Below are 16,680 nucleotides of genomic sequence, written 5' to 3'. Positions count from 1 at the left end.
TCTGCACATCACCCTTATTCTTGAAAATCGGAATCAGTACACTTAATCTCCACTCCTCCGGCATCCTCTCACTTTCCAAGACTTTATTAAACAATCTGGTTAACAACCCCACTGCCATCTCTCCTAAGCACTTCCATGCCTCCACTGGTATACCATCTGGGCCAACCGCCTTTCCACTTTTCATCTTCTTCATAGCAGTCCTCACTTCATCCTTACTGATCCACCCCACTTCCAGATTCACTATCTCCACCTCTTCCAACCTTCTCTCTCTCTCATTTTCTTCATTCATCAGCTCCTCAAAGTACTCCATCCACCTTCTCAACACACTCTCCTCGCTCGTCAGCACATTCCCATTTGCGTCCTTTATCACCCGAACCTGCAGCACATCCTTCCCACCTCGGTCCCTCTGTCTTGCCAATCGGTATAAATCCTTTTCCCCTTCTTTTGTATCCAACTTCTCATACAGCTCGTCATATGCCTTTTCCTTGGCCTTTGCCACCTCTCTTTTTGCTTTTCGACGCCACTCCTTGTACTCCTGCCGACTTTCTTCATCTCTCTGACTATCCCACTTCTTTTTCGCCAACCCCTTCTTCCTTATACTTTCCTGTACTTCCTCATTCCACCACCAAGTCTCCTTATCTTCCTTCCTCTGTCCAGATGTCACACCAAGTACCTTCCTAGCTATCTCCCTCACAACTTCTGCTGTCGTTGCCCAATCATCCCACCCATCTTTACCACCATCCAACGCCTGTCTCACCTCCTCCCTAAATTTCACGCAACAGTCTTCCTCCTTCAGCTTCCACCATCTGGTCCTTGGTTCAGCCCTCACTCTCTTCCTCAACCTCACCTCTAAAGTCATCCTACAGACCACCAATCGATGCTGTCGAGCTACACTCTCCCCTGCCACAACCTTACAGTCACTAATCTCTTTCAGGTTGCATCTCCTGCTTAAGATGTAATCCACCTGTGTGCACTTTCCTCCACTCTTGTATGTCACCCTGTGTTCCTCCTTCTTCTTGAAATACGTGTTTACCACTGCCATTTCCATTCTTTTGCAAACTCTACCACCATTCGCCCTTCCACATTTCTCTTGTTGAGACCGTACCTCCCCATCACCTCCTCATCCTTTTTATTCCCTTCCCCAACATGCCCATTGAAATCTGCTCCAATCACCACTCTTTCATCCTTGGATACACTCTCCACCACTTCATCTAACTCACTCCAGAAATCTTCTTTATACTCCATCTCACACCCCATATGTGGGGCATATGCACTGATGACATTCATCATCACCCCTTCAATTTCCAACTTCACACTCATCACTCGGTCAGACACCCTCCTCACCTCCAATACCCTCTTGACATGATCTTCCTTCAGGATTATCCCGACACCATTTCTCCTCCCATCCACACCATGGTAGAACAGTTTGAAACCACCTCCAATGCTCCTCGCCTTACTCCCCATCCACTTGGTCTCTTGTACACACAGTATGTCCACCTTTCTTCTCTCCATCATATCAGCCAACTCTCGCCCTTTGCCAGTCATCGTCCCAACATTCAGAGTTCCAACTCTCACCTCCACACTTCTACCCTTCCCCCTCTCCCACTGCCTCCGGACTCGCCTTCCCCGTCTCCTTCTCCTCCTTCGCCCAGCAGTAGCACAATTTCCACTGGTACCCTGCTGACCACCGGTACCGGTGGCGGTCGTTGGTAACCCGGGCCTCGACCGATCCGGTATGGAAATTCGTTTTGTTGTCCGCATAATGATTTGGCATAGGTTTTTACGCCGGATGCCCTTCCTGACGCAACCCTGGTTGTATAATATAATAGATCCATATAATATAATCCATATAATATATATATATAAAATATATATTTTATATATATATATTTTTTTTTTTCAGTGATGACTACGTGATGTTAACCCGTGCTTTGCATCAATGGCACCTTGCCTTTTTGTTTTTCAGACCCTGCTGAAACATGGAGCCAATCCTGATTTACGGGACGAGGATGGAAAAACGCCATTGGACAAGGCACGAGAGCGTGGGCACAGTGAAGTGGTCTCCATATTACAATCTCCAGGTGATGTCCATGGAGTAGCTGTTTATCCGTGTATGTTTGTATTCTTTACCTTTTTTGTGATCACAAAAATATACTTTTAGGTTCATTGTCACTTTTGCTTTCTTCTGCTCTGTCGTTCGTTAATTTATTTGATTTGGTGAGGGGAGTAAATTATCACTTGTTTTGCTCCTGGAATAACTAAATCGAGTGGTCTGGTCCAACCTTTGAATCCGTCTCCATTGTAACTATGTTTCAAAATGATGGCACGCGGTCACATTATATAAAGTGGTCCATGTTTGTCGAAATTGATTTATCATGCCAACATGTATTTTGATTTTTTTTTTTTTCTTGGAGTAATTAAAAGAACTCCTCACCTTCAGGAGAATGGATGTGTCCTGTAAACAAAGATCAAGATAAGAAGAAAAAGGAGACTCACAGGGAAGAGGAGATCAATGAGCCGAGAGGAGACCCTGAAATGGCCCCTGTTTACCTCAAGAGATTACTCCCCATATTTGCACAGACCTTTCAGAAGACCATGGTACCATCAGTCAGGTGACACTCAGTTTAATCTTTGAAATGGGTGAAAAAATTTTTTATGTACAGTCAAGGCTCGTGGAAGAGCGAGAACATTGAGTGGATCAGGACGCAACAGAACAAAAGGAAAGGAATGGGGGAAACACCAACTGCAGGGTTGAAGGACAAAATAGAGGTAGACTTGGGCAAACGATGGGTGTGGAAGGAATGGAGGAGAGGAAAGGATGCATGGGGTGGACAAGATGGATACAGTAGCCATCAGAGATGGGGAATCCCCCACCATTGATAAAGGTCATACATATTCCAGATAATGAGGGAGGTGAATTGGAAACAAGACACCATTTGGTCATCATGTCTTCGGTCGGCCATCTTGGATCCGGCCACGCCCAAAATCAATAGGGTTCTTCCTTTTCAGGTGGTACATGTGTCACCCAAATTTCAAATCGATATGACTAACAGTTTATGAGTTATCGCACTCACAGCTATAAATGTTGACGGACAGACGGACAAACAACCCGGGTGACAACAATATCCCCTTTCCGCCACGCGGCTGTAGGATAATAAAAATTTTGAGCCTATATTGCGATAACGTTGTATTTTTTTCAACATGGCTACCTGGTAGCCATATTGGATGACTGACTGGGCAGAAATTCAATAGGAACCTACTTCGTCCCATTACCTACTCTCCCAGCAAGTTTCGTTGGAAAATAAAAATATTTAGGGCCTATTTCGTGATAATGTCATTTTTCAAGATGGCTGCCTGGTGGCCATATTTGATTTTCAACATGGCCGAAATTCAATAGCAACCTACTTCGTTCCGTTACCTACGTTTCCAGCAAGTTTCATCAGAAAAGAAAAAAATTAGAGCCGATATCGCGATAACGTCGTTTTTTTTTTTTCCAACATGGCTGCCTGGCGGCCATGTTGGATGTCCAAGCGGGCCGAAACCATGTTGGAAAAAGTTCCCCAGGGGTGAGGAACGTAGTAACCAAAAATAATTGAAATCAGATAAGCAATTTTCCATTTATTACAAAAAACTTTTTTTTTTTCAAGGCCGCCCCAGTCGGTCATCTTGGATCCGGCCATGCCCAAAATCAATAGGGCTCTTCCTTTTCAGGTGGTACATGTGTGACCCAAATTTCAAATCGATATGGCGAACGGTTTGTGAGTTCTCACTCACAGCTATAAATGTTGACGGACAGCCGGACGGACGACCCGGGTGACGACAACATCCCCCTTCCGCCACGAGGCGGGGGATAAAAACGGAAAGTTGGAAATTTGGAAGGATTGATTGGGGTGGGGGTTACTGAGGGTAGAAAAGATCATGGTTTTGGATTGGGGATGATCTGAGATGGTGACCAGTTGTCTTGAAGATCTGGAGGATAGAATGAGACTGAAGAGCATGTGGAAATGTATGCAGTGGAGGTCAAAATTCGTTTTTAAATGCTTAACAGTTTGCTTTCTCCTTGCAATGCAGAAAGGCGAGTTTGGCACTCATACGTAAGATGGTGTACCACTGCCATGAGACGCTGTTTAAAGAGGTCTGCAGCTTGGATGCTGGGCAGAACCTTCCCATAATTTTGGTTGAAGTCATGTCTGCAGTCTTGGACCATGAGGTGTGGATTTAAATCCTCCTGGGATTTTCTGAGCATTGTGCCATTACACTGGGCAACAACAAGAAAACTTTTCGTCTGCTACTAAGGGAAATGCAGGTGTTCTTGGCTAAATCTGGGCTTCCGATTTCAAATCTGTAGTCGGAATTTAGCCAGCACATCAGGTTTAGACATGTGTATATATATATATATATATATATATATATATATATATATATATATATATTTATATATATATATATAAAAAAAATTTTAAATATATATTTGCATGCGTATTAATGATAACAAGCATGCTGTAATTGATGTCAGTGCTTAGTAATTACTTTCACATCATATTAAGATAACAATGAATGATCTTGTATAATGTGTAGTATACAAACCAAGAACATAAAGAAGTTGCAGAAAAATAAGTTGATAAAACATTTGAACATGGTAATCTTCGGAAGGGTGTAAACTTGATAGAGAAATCATCTGCCGCATTGTGAGTGATTCAGGAACAACACTTCAAATTTACTCTCTTCCTTTCATAATAGTCAGCGTAGGCACTGTTCATAAGTGTGCGAGACATGCGCTTGTGTGTGGAATTTATCTCGTGTTGTCAGAACCAGCAGTAATCACCCATCATGTTTGGGTTGAACTGGCCTTTATACCGAGTTACCATGACCGAATTGTCTTGGTGGAACCTTTCGCCATGCTCATAGTTTACCTCACCCAGATTAAGTGGGAAGAAATCGAGATGAGAATGCAATAAATGCATTTTAAGAGACATCCTACAGCCCATTCACTGATTGTCCTTTAGCATGTTGTCCACTAATTCTGCATACTCTTCAGCTCTATGGTTCCCAAGAAAGTTCTGCACAACCAACACAAATGCTTCCTATGCTGCAAACTCAAATGGGTTCAGTTTTATTTTTGAACTTGGGGTCACACATCAGTTCTTGGCTCTGGGGCCGAACAAAAATGCCTGCTTTGAGTTTAGCATCAGTTTTCTCTGTTCCAAACTTCTATCTGAGATGTTGGAAGCCATTACTGTCATGATCAAATGCCTTTTTACAAAGTTTTTCATCGGGGTTAGGGTTAAAAATTGTAATGCCGTGTGGAAAATTTTACATAAAAATTCATAGCTTGGTCAGTTTTCATCCATTTTTATAATTTAATGTGCATTCTAAAGCTATTTTTAGGAGGAATAATATTCTACAACAGCTATATTGCGATACTTGTAACCAAAAATACAAAAAATGATTTATGATCACTCAATCACCCACCATGGCAAGCTGTACTGTAATTGGACCAAATGTGTAACTCAAAATCCTGATGTGCTGAGAAAATTCTGACTTCAGATTCAGAATCGGCATACTCTATTTAGTCTAGACCACGTGTTTTCCACCCCAGTAGCAAAATCTGTTTTGTGTAAATATTTTTATCGTTTTTTGTGTTGCATTCTTATTTTGCCTTTAGTTTGTAATGCTTTGGCCATTGTCAATTTTCCAGGATGATGACGATGGGCACTTGCTTGCCTTGCAAATGATTGATGATTTGGTTGAAAAAGGGGGTGATCTCTTTATGGACCAGCTGGCAAGGCTCGGTGTCATTAACAAAGTTTCTGGCCTTGCTGGCACTGCTTCTGATGATGAGAGTGAACAGGACTTGAAGGCAGAAAAGGTATGTCAAATTTGATAATCAAAACTACTCTTGTTAATTGAGAGTTCAGACCTCTTCTGCAAATACTAATGTCATGGTTTTAATGTCACTTGCACTCTGTCTGCATCCTACTTCATACAAATGTCATACTCTGCCTACTGTCTATACACATATAACTGGAACGGCACTTTGTAGAGCGCATACCTCCAGGCTGAACAGTTTACGTTTTGTTTTGCACTCGTAGGCCGGATCTGGATCCGGACATGAACCAAAATCTTTTTTTTTTTTTTTTTGTTCTTGTCACTTACCCAACTCATCCACCAAATTTTGTCTGAATTCGTCCATAACTTTTTTGAAATATCACGACCAAAAACGATATATAGCATGACATCTCAAAAAGTTATGAACAGATTCGGACAAAACTAGGTGGATGAGTTGTATGTGTAACAAGTACGAATCGATTAGATTTTGGTGAAGATCTGCAGCATGATCGTAGATTTATTTAATTTCGAAAGTGATTCTTAATAATTGAGAGATGGGACCAAAAACGATATAATCAGACCCTGATATTCATGGTTCCTGGAAAATGGTGTGATTGTCAGGGCATTGTTTCAATGGGAAAAAGAGGGTAAGGTTCCCAGTTGTTCGTGATTATTGAAAAATGTCACTAGCGGCGCCGTGAATGTCGCAGTGTTTCAATGGAAAAAAGGGGGGGGGGGTAGGTTCCTGGCGGTTCCTGATTCATAGGGGAAAAATTTTAATGTTCAAAAATTTTCGACCAAGATTGCAGTTTCATAAAAAATTTTCCAATTTAAAAAAATCGATAACACCAGGTAATGTTTCCAATGTTTATTGAAGGAATGTGATTGCAGTTTATTAAAAGTGCTTAACCAACCTTACCGTCAAAGTTTACTTTTCAAATGGTGATGAATTAAAATCCAGTGAACTCTAAGAACTCCTCTGAAGACTATGCAGGTGAGGGTGCTGATGAGTCGTGTGTTGAGGAGGAGGCAGGATAGGCAAGGGAGGGTTCTGATGCTCTTGAGGTGGAGGGACCAGGGCAAAAAACAAAATGCATGATCGAGAGCTGCCTGGCAAATTGCTGCAGGTTTCGATGTAGCTCCTTGTATGGGAGCAGCATGTCATCCAACCCCCCTCCTTGAACTTGAGGTAACGCTCTGTCTGGATCGGCATCTTGCAACCTGTCGGCAATTGCCTACATGTCTCGCAGCATTTCATCCAGGAACTTGAGCGTGAGGTTGGACCTTGACACCTCTTTCTCCTCGTCACTGCCGCCTCCCCCTCCTCGGAAACCTTCGTAATGGTGTCCAACTCCTCGTCATGCAAGGCGATAAGATCATCCAACTCTTCAGGCTCCATGTTGTCAAAGCCTTCCCCTCCCACCTTGCCCACCCGCCAATTTCATGCCTCTCCATGTTGCCGGGAAAGCCTGTAAAATTATTCACTACCTGTGGCCACAGGTTTTGCCAGCATGCGTTGTGGAGGCTCTCACCTCGTCCAGTGACTTTGATGCAGCGGGCTGTGCTAAACTCTTTCCATCACTGCCCGACGGTGAGCTGGGTAGGAATTGCTTCCAAATTTGATGAAAGGTGTGGCAGGTATAATATTGTTATGTCTGAGGGGGGGGGTATGCATTCAAAGGGTAATTAGGATGTTTAATTAGGTATGCCATGCTGTTCGAGTTTACCAGGATCTCGATGTAATAAGTAGCAATTCAGTGGTGATAAGTTGTCTAGTAAATGTCTATTTCTTTAAGGGGGAAATGATAATTGTCACGTGATTAGATAGGGAGACGGGTTAGGGTAAGTGTGTCTGCGTAAACCCTTTTAGTATTCCCTGGAGGCTTGCCGTGACTTAACAGGACAGTGCTGCGGATGGCTCCGCCCCGTGATCACGATTGGCGGAAGGCGACGGCGGAGGGCCAATAAAAACGGCTCGATTGGAAGTGACGAGGACTCGAGGATAAAAAGGTTCTGTTCGGGGAAAAGGGGGAAAGAAGAAGATCGATAAAGAGAAACCGTTTTGGTGGAGGGTGTTGTGCTCGGAGCGTGCTCGATTGTTGTGCTGGTTCGTTCCTGGATTCATCGGGTCTCATGGCCTTGCTGTGCCTCGTGCCTCACCTCGGTTGGCTCTGGGGTTCTGCTGGCTCGGAGTACAGGGTCGAACGGCAGGCGGACCTGCCTCCCTCTCCTGCTCGCAACTTGGCGCCAGAACTGGCTCCCTGGCGGCTGTGAGCGGATTTGGGCCGACACCAGGAGGTCGACAGCACCACGGTGTCTCCTGCCCCTGACGAGCGCAACGCCAGCTCGTCCGACGCCAATCCAGGGACTGTTGCGTCTACACCACGGGCCAGCCTGACCACCAGGACCAGCTACGGTGTGTGTGTGTGTGTGTGTGTGTGTGTGTGTGTGTGTGTGTGTGTGTGTGTGTGTGTGTGTGTGTGTGTGTGTGTGTGTGTGTGTGTGTGTGTGTACCTGGCGCCTTAGAGGGTTTGAGATGTGTACATCCATTGGAATTGTCTGTGTTTTCCCCACTCCCGAACCCACACCACTATCCCGTCGAATCGCCCCGGATCCCTCCTCTTGCCGAGTCTTATTATTTCTGGTTAGAGAAATAAACATTATTAACTCAGTGAAAAGCGACTCGTGCCACCTTCCTCGTCCCATTTGCGGTAGAGCGGTTAAAACCGCCATCTTTGGGTTATAAAAAATAAACTGCCTCCATTGTTTCGGCTCATTCTACGTTAGCGGGACTGTTCAAGTCCTGTGGACGTCACATTGGTGTCAGGGTGTTGGATGTTCGAACCCCTCTAAATTATATTTGGTATCGGGAAAATATACCAGGATTAAAATCTCGCCACGAATTGGAATATAAAATGACTACAGAAAAGCGTGCGAGCGCGGGAAAATTTTGGCGGGAGTTTTCAAATTAAATTTAATTGGCGGCAAACAGGACTTCTGCACCATGGCGGATGTGCAGATGTTTGAGGAGGAAGGCCACGTGTCTGGCAGCGAGTCGGGGGAAGAAGGGAGAGACGGGGGTAGGATTGGAACCTCCCCCATTCCAAGCGTGGACCGTGCTTCATCGCCCGAAACGGGGCCGGCAGCGCCGGGAACCGGTGCGATGACGATCCAGACAATGTTGGAACGTTTAAGAGGAGACATGACGGCACAAATGGCAAATCAATTCGTGACACAGAGGGCAGAAATGACGGCACAAATGGAAAATCAATTCGTGACACAGGGGGCAGAAATGACGGCACAAATGGCAAAAATGACGGAACAGGGGGCAGAAATGGCAAATAAATTCGTGACACAGGGGGCAGAAATGGCAAATCAATTCGTGACACATAGGGCAGAAATGACGTCAATTGGGGGTAATGGGGCAACAGTTGGGTGCACGGATTGATTTAATGAGGGATGAATTGGGGGAAAAGATGGAGAAAATGAAAACTGAGATGCAGGAGTGTGTGGATGTTCAATTGGGGGAAATTGAACTCAATTGGGGGAAATTCAATTGGGGGAAATACAAAGTAAACAAAGGTAGAAATTACATTGGAGGGGGAAAATATACGGAAAAAATTGGTAGATAAAATTGATGCAACGAACATTCGGGCTGATAAAGTGGATGAAAGCCTGGAACGTCATCGTGCCTGTGTGGATGCTCGTATGCAGCTGCAAGTAGAAGAGTGGGGAGAGCTGAGGAAGCAAGGGATGAATTTGGCGGAAGAGGTAAAAGGATTGGAGGCTCGTTTGGACGAACAAGATACAATTATGAGCCAAGATGAAGTCTTGTATAAAGGCCTGGTAGAGCCGTCTTTTGAAAGTAGAGTGTCCGGGTTGGTTGAGGAGCAGCTACAAACTCGTGACTGAGCCTTGGAGGAGGTTGTGCGGGCCCAGAAGATCCTGCGGGAAGAGGTGAATCGGTCCATTCAACGTTTGGAACAGGAGGCAAAATTGACCCATGAGACCCTCACCACAAAACATCTTTGGCCACAGTGGGCTCCGAAATTGGATACGCAGCCACAAGGGTGTTTGATCCCTGGGCTGGATTCGGACAAGGGAGAAACTGAGAAGCAGGCCACCGGAAAAGTGATCCCCCTGGTAAATTTTGACGGGTCAGGGAGCGTTGAAGCTTTTCTGACGTAATTTGAATGCATTTCCCGACTAAACGGGTGGAATGAGTGGAAACGTACAGGGAATTTGGTGGCAACGTTGCGGGGACCAGCCGCAGATGTGTTAAACGTGATCGCGGAGGGGATGTTGACCAGCTCCCACATTTGCGAGGCGTTGAGCTGTCAGTTTGGGTTCGCAGCAAACTGTGATCTGGTGCGGGCCCAGCACCAGCACCGCAGATTAAAGTTGGGCGAGACGGTGCAGGAGCTGGCACAGGACATTTGCCAATCAGTTAGGTTTGCGTATCGTGACCTAACAGTGGAGGCGTGGGACAGACTGGCACAAGAGAAATTTTTAGCTGCTCTTCCGGACCCTGAGGTCCGAGCGCTTGTGGAGCTTCAGGATCCACCCACCGTGCACCGAGCGGCCGAGTGCGCGGCCAGGCTGGCCTCGTGGAGTCGGCTGGGTCGGGTGCCCGAGAGGCCATCGGTGACCATCCGACAGGCGGAGATTCGGGATCAGGGAGGGGGGCTGGGAGAAATTGGCATTACCCAAATGTTTCAGGAAATTTGCCAGAAACTGTCAAGTTTGATAAAGGATAATTCGGCAGTAGGTGCGCCACAGCGGAGGGGTCCAGCTCAGCCAATAGAGCAATTTGATTATGGCCGAGGGGGTCCGGAACCGGAAGAGACATTACACCGATACCCACGGGGGCCTTTTATGGGGAGTTGTTTCCGGTGCGGGCGAAGAGGACACATGCAACGATATTGCTGGTACCCGGCGATGGAGAGACCCTCCAATAGACTTTCAAGCCCGGAGAGGATGAATCCTCCTGCTGAACCGCCAGGTCTATCCGAGGTGCCCTTACTTAGGTCGAGTCCGGAGATCATTGTCGGGGGTCGGGGAGACTAGATCAGGCTGAGCATATAGGGCGATGCTCGGCTGCTGAGATTGTGGCGAAGTGTCTCCTTTGGTGAAAAAACTGAATTGTGGGAAAATTGGCATGGGTTTGTAAGTTCTTCTGGGTTTTAGAGTGACAATAGGGACAGTGGGTAATTGGTAACAAAGCAGGCACGAGTGGCTGTCCAATAGCTGGTGCGTGGATCGGGTGAGAAGTGCTGCGTGAGTTGTTTCAAGTTAAGTGAAATGTATGGTGCACACATTGATTTTTTTTATTGGACATGGTGTGGTAACAGGGAAGCTCATGGTCGGTGAAGTGTTAGAAATGCAGGTGTCACATGTAAGGCTGATGGGGTGGGGGGAGTCATGTGGGTTTTGTGGGTGGGGATGATGTGCTTGTCCGCAGGGATTGCTGAAGCTCACGGTGAGCGGGAATTGCGACCCCCTTCAAGGAGATTCACCCCTGGTGGCTAATGGTGACAGTGTCTGGAGGCAACTGGGAGAGGGTCTGGTTGGGCGACCAAGGCGTGTAGGACCTTGGCGACCCAGGAAGGCCAGAGGAGCCAGTGTGACCCCTTCCAGTGTGTTGTACGGTGTTAGAGCTGATGGCTACCAGGGGGGTGGGAATCAAAGGGAGCGGGGCGGAGAAACGTCCGGGTTGGATTAAAGCTTACCTGTGGGCATGGTTGCACCTGAGATGCCCCCATCATCTTGTGGGAACCCACCTCACGGCCATGATGGGATTCAGCCTGCATCATTAAAATGGGGACCATGACCGAGAAATGTGATGGTGAGTGTTGTGAAGATGTGCGAGTCCAACTTGACATGTGCAGCAAGTGCATGATGTCCGCATAATTTTGGGGCAAGCAAATTTGAAAATTGGCTCCCCAGGTAACGCTGGGTCTATTAACATCCACTGGGGGACGTGGTCAAGTGTAAATATCCCATGAATAGTGTCGTTAAGGCTTCGAGTAGTAATGTAAAGTACAAGTGTTGTGTTTTTGTGGAAACTTTTGTTTCCCCTCCCCAGATCACTGGAAGAGTGTTGGGCAAGAGCGATGATCCAGAGGATGGAGTGCAACTTCGCTCAGTGCTCTCATGTGATAAAATAAAAAAAAACATGAATGATTGTTTAGGCGAGGATAAGGCCATAAGCGGGTAGTACATTAAGCAGGATAGGTAAGTTATCTGCAGCTCGCTGCCCATTGCCCCTCCTACTTTATTTCGTTAGGTTAATTAGGTGTGAGTCAGTAAGTGTTGAGGCTGGTACGGTAGCGCCTGTGATATACCTTGCAGGAGCTGCGGTACCAGAGGAGGGGGCAGTGTTACGTCTGAGGGGGGGGGGGTATGCATTCAAAGGGTAATTAGGATGTTTAATTAGGTATGCCATGCTGTTCGAGTTTACCAGGATCTCGATGTAATAAGTAGCAATTCAGTGGTGATAAGTTGTCTCGTAAATTGCCATTTCTTTAAGGGGGAAATGATAATTGTCACGTAATTAGATAGGGAGACGGGTTAGGGTAAGTGTGTCTGCGTAAACCCTTTTAATATTCCCTGGAGGCTTGCCGTGACGTAACAGGACAGTGCTGCGGATGGCTCCGCCCTGTGATCATGATTAGCGGAAGGCGACGGCTGAGGGCCAATAAAAACGGCTCGATTGGAAGTGACGAGGACTCTAGGATAAAAAGGTTCTGTTCGGGGAAAAAGGGGGAAAGAAGAAGATCGATAAAGAGAAACCGTTTTGGTGGAGGCTGTTGTGCTCGGAGCGTGCTCGATTGTTGTGCTGGTTCGTTCCTGGATTCATCGGGTCTCGTGGCCTTCCTGTGCCTCGTGCCTCACCTCGGTTGGCTCTGGGGTTCTGCTGGCTCGGAGTACGGGGTCGAACGGCGTGCGGACCTGCCTCCCTCTACTGCTCGCAACTTGGCGCCATAACTCGCTCCCTGGCGGCTGTGATCGGACTTGGGCCGACACCAGGAGGTCGACAGGACCACGGTGTCTCCTGCTCCTGACGAGCGCAACGCCAGCTCGTCCGACGCCAATCCAGGAACTGTTGCGTCTACACCACGTGCCAGCCTGACCACCAGGACCAGCTTGTGTGTGTGTGTGTGTGTGTGTGTGTGTGTGTGTGTGTGTGTGTGTGTGTGTGTGTGTGTGTGTGTGTGTGTGTGTGTGTGTGTGTGTGTGTGTGTGTGTGTGTGTGTGTGTGTGTGTGTGTGTACCTGGCGCCTTAGAGGGTTTGAGATTTGCATATCCATTGGAATTGTTTGTGTTTACCCCACGCCCGAACCCACACCACCATCTGGTCGAATCGCCCCGGATCCCTCCTCTTGCAGAGTCTTATTATATCTGGTTAGAGAAATAAACATTATTAACTCGGTGAAAAGCGACTCGTGCCACCTTCCTCGTCCCGTTTGCGGTCGAGCGATTAAAACCGCCATCTTTGGGTTATAAACAAATAAACCGCCTCCATCGTTTCGGCTCATTCTACATTAGCGGGACTGTTCAAGTCCCGTGGACGTCACAATATGTTGTGAAAGTGGAGATTCCACCTTGGTTGAGTGGCTGAATCGGGGAGGTGTTGGGTGTCAGTAAGATCACCTCAAAATATTGCCTGGTACCTCTCCACCTGGGCGAAACCGTAAGAGCACCAGTCCACGAAAATTGCTGCTGTTACCCATGCCTTCCTGTTGGCCTTGAAAAACATGTGCAGTGTGTGCTTGTTCTTGCCTTTGAGAGCACGTGGGTTCAGGAAATGGTACAGCATCATGGGCTTTGTCATACAGTCTCCTTTTGCATTAACACATAGGAGAATAGATAACCGGTTCTCTTTGCGGCCTTGAACTCCGATGCTGTCCCTTCACCAGACAGATACGCGTACAAACATATCGCCTTTGCGCAAATGAGAGGTCCATTTCAAGGCATGTTCTTCTGCGAGTTGTCCACAATCCATATGGTGAGAACCTTCTCCATCCTTTCTTTGAGATAAAAGTTCACATTGGCATCTTTTCCAAAACAGGCTGGTTTCGTCAATGTAGAAGACCTGCTCTGGCAGGTACCCAGTCTCCTCTGAGCTGCACAGGTTGAACAGGGTACATTTTGGCCACCTCATGGTCCATGGAGGGACGCTCACCTGACAGTTTGAAGTTGCGGAGGCCGGACTGCTTCTTGAAGCAGTCAAACCATCCCCTGCTCACTCAGAATGGACTGGGGCTGCTCGTACCCGCATCACTTGTGCTAGTGCAGGCGCCACCCTCGCCAGCCAGATACGTGTACATACGTATCGCCTTTGTGTGGATGAAAGGTCTCCTTAAAGGCGTGTTCTTCTGCGAGTTGTTTGCCATCCATACGTTGAGAGCCTCCTCCATACTTTTCTATGTGGATATTTCAGATGTGATGACCACTTTTAGTGCCCGGCCCAGTGCTTGCCGCAACACCTTTTCGGATCGCCTTCTCGTTCTTCCGTATGTGGCGAATGATGAATTTGTTTATTCCATACAGTCTGCCCACAGAAGCCATACTCTCTCCTCTTGAAAGCTTGTCCAGCAGCTCCACTTTCTTGCTCAGGCTTATCACTTTCTTCTCTCTTGGCAGTCCGCATCTCCGGCACAGGTCTTGCACTTGGTAGCCATGTTTGATGAGTGAGAGGAAAAACACAGGTCAAGACAGTGGGATGAGAAGAATGATTGAGACCCAGTACATGTTGCACATAAGTAGTCATATGGGAATTGTGGGAGGGGTGAATATGAATGTCGTTTTATCAATCGCGAATATGTGGGTTTCATGAATAGCGAATGTTGGGGTCTGATGGTATAGCGTATCTCTCAATTATTCGTTAATGGCTTTTTGAGATATCCTTCTCACAGACAGACACACAGGGGTGAAATTTTAACCTCTGTCCACCTCAGTGGCAGAGGTAATTACACACCCAAGTGCCAAATTAAGGGGACATCGGCAAAACTTTACAAAGCAAGGATAATTCAACACAAATTGTCTATCAGAAAGTTTATTGACCATGATAAAAGGATTTGAAACACGTGACATGTTTTATGCATTTTGTTTCAAACTTTTCTCATTATATCATCACATTATTATTATTAAAAATTTCGCATACTCGAGGCATTGTCATACAACTTTAGCAAAGTATCACTGCCTTTTAAAAATCTCATTCAGTTTGAACCCTCTCTCCTGGAGCATTCCTATCTTTTTACACTCTTCATCTTCACTCTGATCAAGCTCATCCCATGGCATTTCAAGAGTGTTGAAGTCCTAGGATTAAGTAGGCCACCGTCGATTTCAACACTAGTTGTCCCCATGCTTAAAACTCAAAAGTTGATATTGGGTCATTCCTGGTGGAACTTTTTGCCATCTTTCAACTTTGATTTAGGTTGGACACATGGGGATTTGCGTTGGCATGCCATCGACTTCGCTCTTGTTATTTCTGTTCCATTCATCTTCTTGTGCGGTGTGTTTTGGATTGATTTATCAGGTTGAAAAACAAACCCTTCTTCCTGAAGGTATTATATGGTGTTGGAGAATGGACTGATATTTCCCATCAAAAATGTTCTTTCTATCCATCTGGCACTAACAGCAAAGCAAATCTACACATGTTACCACCTCTTTGTTCAACTTTTGGCACCACACAATGTTCTGTCAATCCCTTGCCTGTTTCCTCTTGAAATTGAAGAGTCCAAACATTCTTTACTCAAACCACGACACTCTTCTCCAGTGGTCTTTTGTCCAATCTTTATGGTAGGTTGCCCATCGGAGGTATTTTTGTCAGGTTCTTCCTCTCAACAATGGTTTCTGAGCTGCAACGCTCTCTCTCCCATGCCAGCTTCTTGAGATTGGCCCTTCACTGTTTCCTTTGATTATCGTCACATATGATTCAGAATTGAAATAGTTTGTCAAGCTCAGTGCTGGTGAGGAGACAGTGAGTCTTGGATTTCTGAACGGTCTATTGTTTGGAACGTCACCAGTTTCTCTGTCTGTTTCTTGTGCATTGTACTTATTATGTGAAATGTTGATCTTCGTTTCCATTCTCCTCATTGAATGTCTTCCTTGTGCTGTGTTATGTATTGCCTCCCTAGTTGGAGTCAGGATGGTTCTGAAATAGGAAAAGTAAACAAGCTTATATTAGACTTGTATGAAGGTACTTCAGGATTTCTATGGAAAATATTTTGGACCAAATGGAATTTTAAACCTATCGAGACATTGCTGACGTTTTTGTGACTGCCTAGGTTATGTGCATTTGTGAACGTGAACAAGTAGGGATATTTCCATCGGAAAAGTTTGAAGTAAAATGTGTATAAAACATGCTCTAATACCAATCCTTTTGCAATAGTCAAACTTTCCTACACTTGAATGGTTTTGTAAAATTTGTCAATATCCTCCTCATTGTGCACATTGCAATAATTTTATGTATTATTATCATCATCATTGTTATTGGACTGGCAGAATGGCTGAGAGTTGAGCGCACTCGTCTCTAAGCTATCTAGCCTGGGTTCGAATAAAATGTCATCCCAGTGTTTCACAGGCAGGATGGTTTGTCAATGTTTGTGCCATCCCTCCATGGATGTTAAAAGAATGCCCTATCTGCTGACAAGTGGTGGATGTCACAAATTCCATGGTGTCCTTCATGAAGAGTAGACGAGCAATTGCTAGCACAATGGACAAATTACAAATTTATGCCCAAACTACTTGGTTGAGCGTCAGGCCTGGCAAAGCACAGAAAGGAGGCAGTTGCAAAGTGCTTGGACTTGGGCCGAAAACTATCCCTGACCGACCCCTCAAGAATAT

At 46.0% G+C, this 16,680-nt stretch overlaps 1 protein-coding gene across 3 annotated transcripts in view; it reads left to right on the top strand.

Moving 5' to 3' along the window:
• HECTD1 (HECT domain E3 ubiquitin protein ligase 1) overlaps positions 1-16,680 on the top strand; it is a 98,963-nt gene that overhangs the window by 15,179 nt on the left and 67,104 nt on the right. For all 3 annotated transcript variants that reach the window (XM_085877449.1, XM_085877452.1, XM_085877450.1), the window contains exons 9-12: positions 1,967-2,081; positions 2,441-2,612; positions 4,072-4,210; positions 5,699-5,869. In XM_085877449.1, the coding sequence (XP_085733575.1) occupies positions 1,967-2,081; positions 2,441-2,612; positions 4,072-4,210; positions 5,699-5,869 (597 nt within the window). The remainder of the gene's footprint in view (positions 1-1,966; positions 2,082-2,440; positions 2,613-4,071; positions 4,211-5,698; positions 5,870-16,680) is intronic.

This window comes from Eptatretus burgeri, chromosome 4 (assembly GCF_056783735.1).
Source record: "Eptatretus burgeri isolate ZD-2024b chromosome 4, Ebu_testis_v1, whole genome shotgun sequence".
NCBI lineage: Eukaryota > Metazoa > Chordata > Myxini > Myxiniformes > Myxinidae > Eptatretus > Eptatretus burgeri.
Note: the sequence above shows the minus strand (reverse complement) of the source record. Positions and strands in the feature narration are given on the sequence as shown.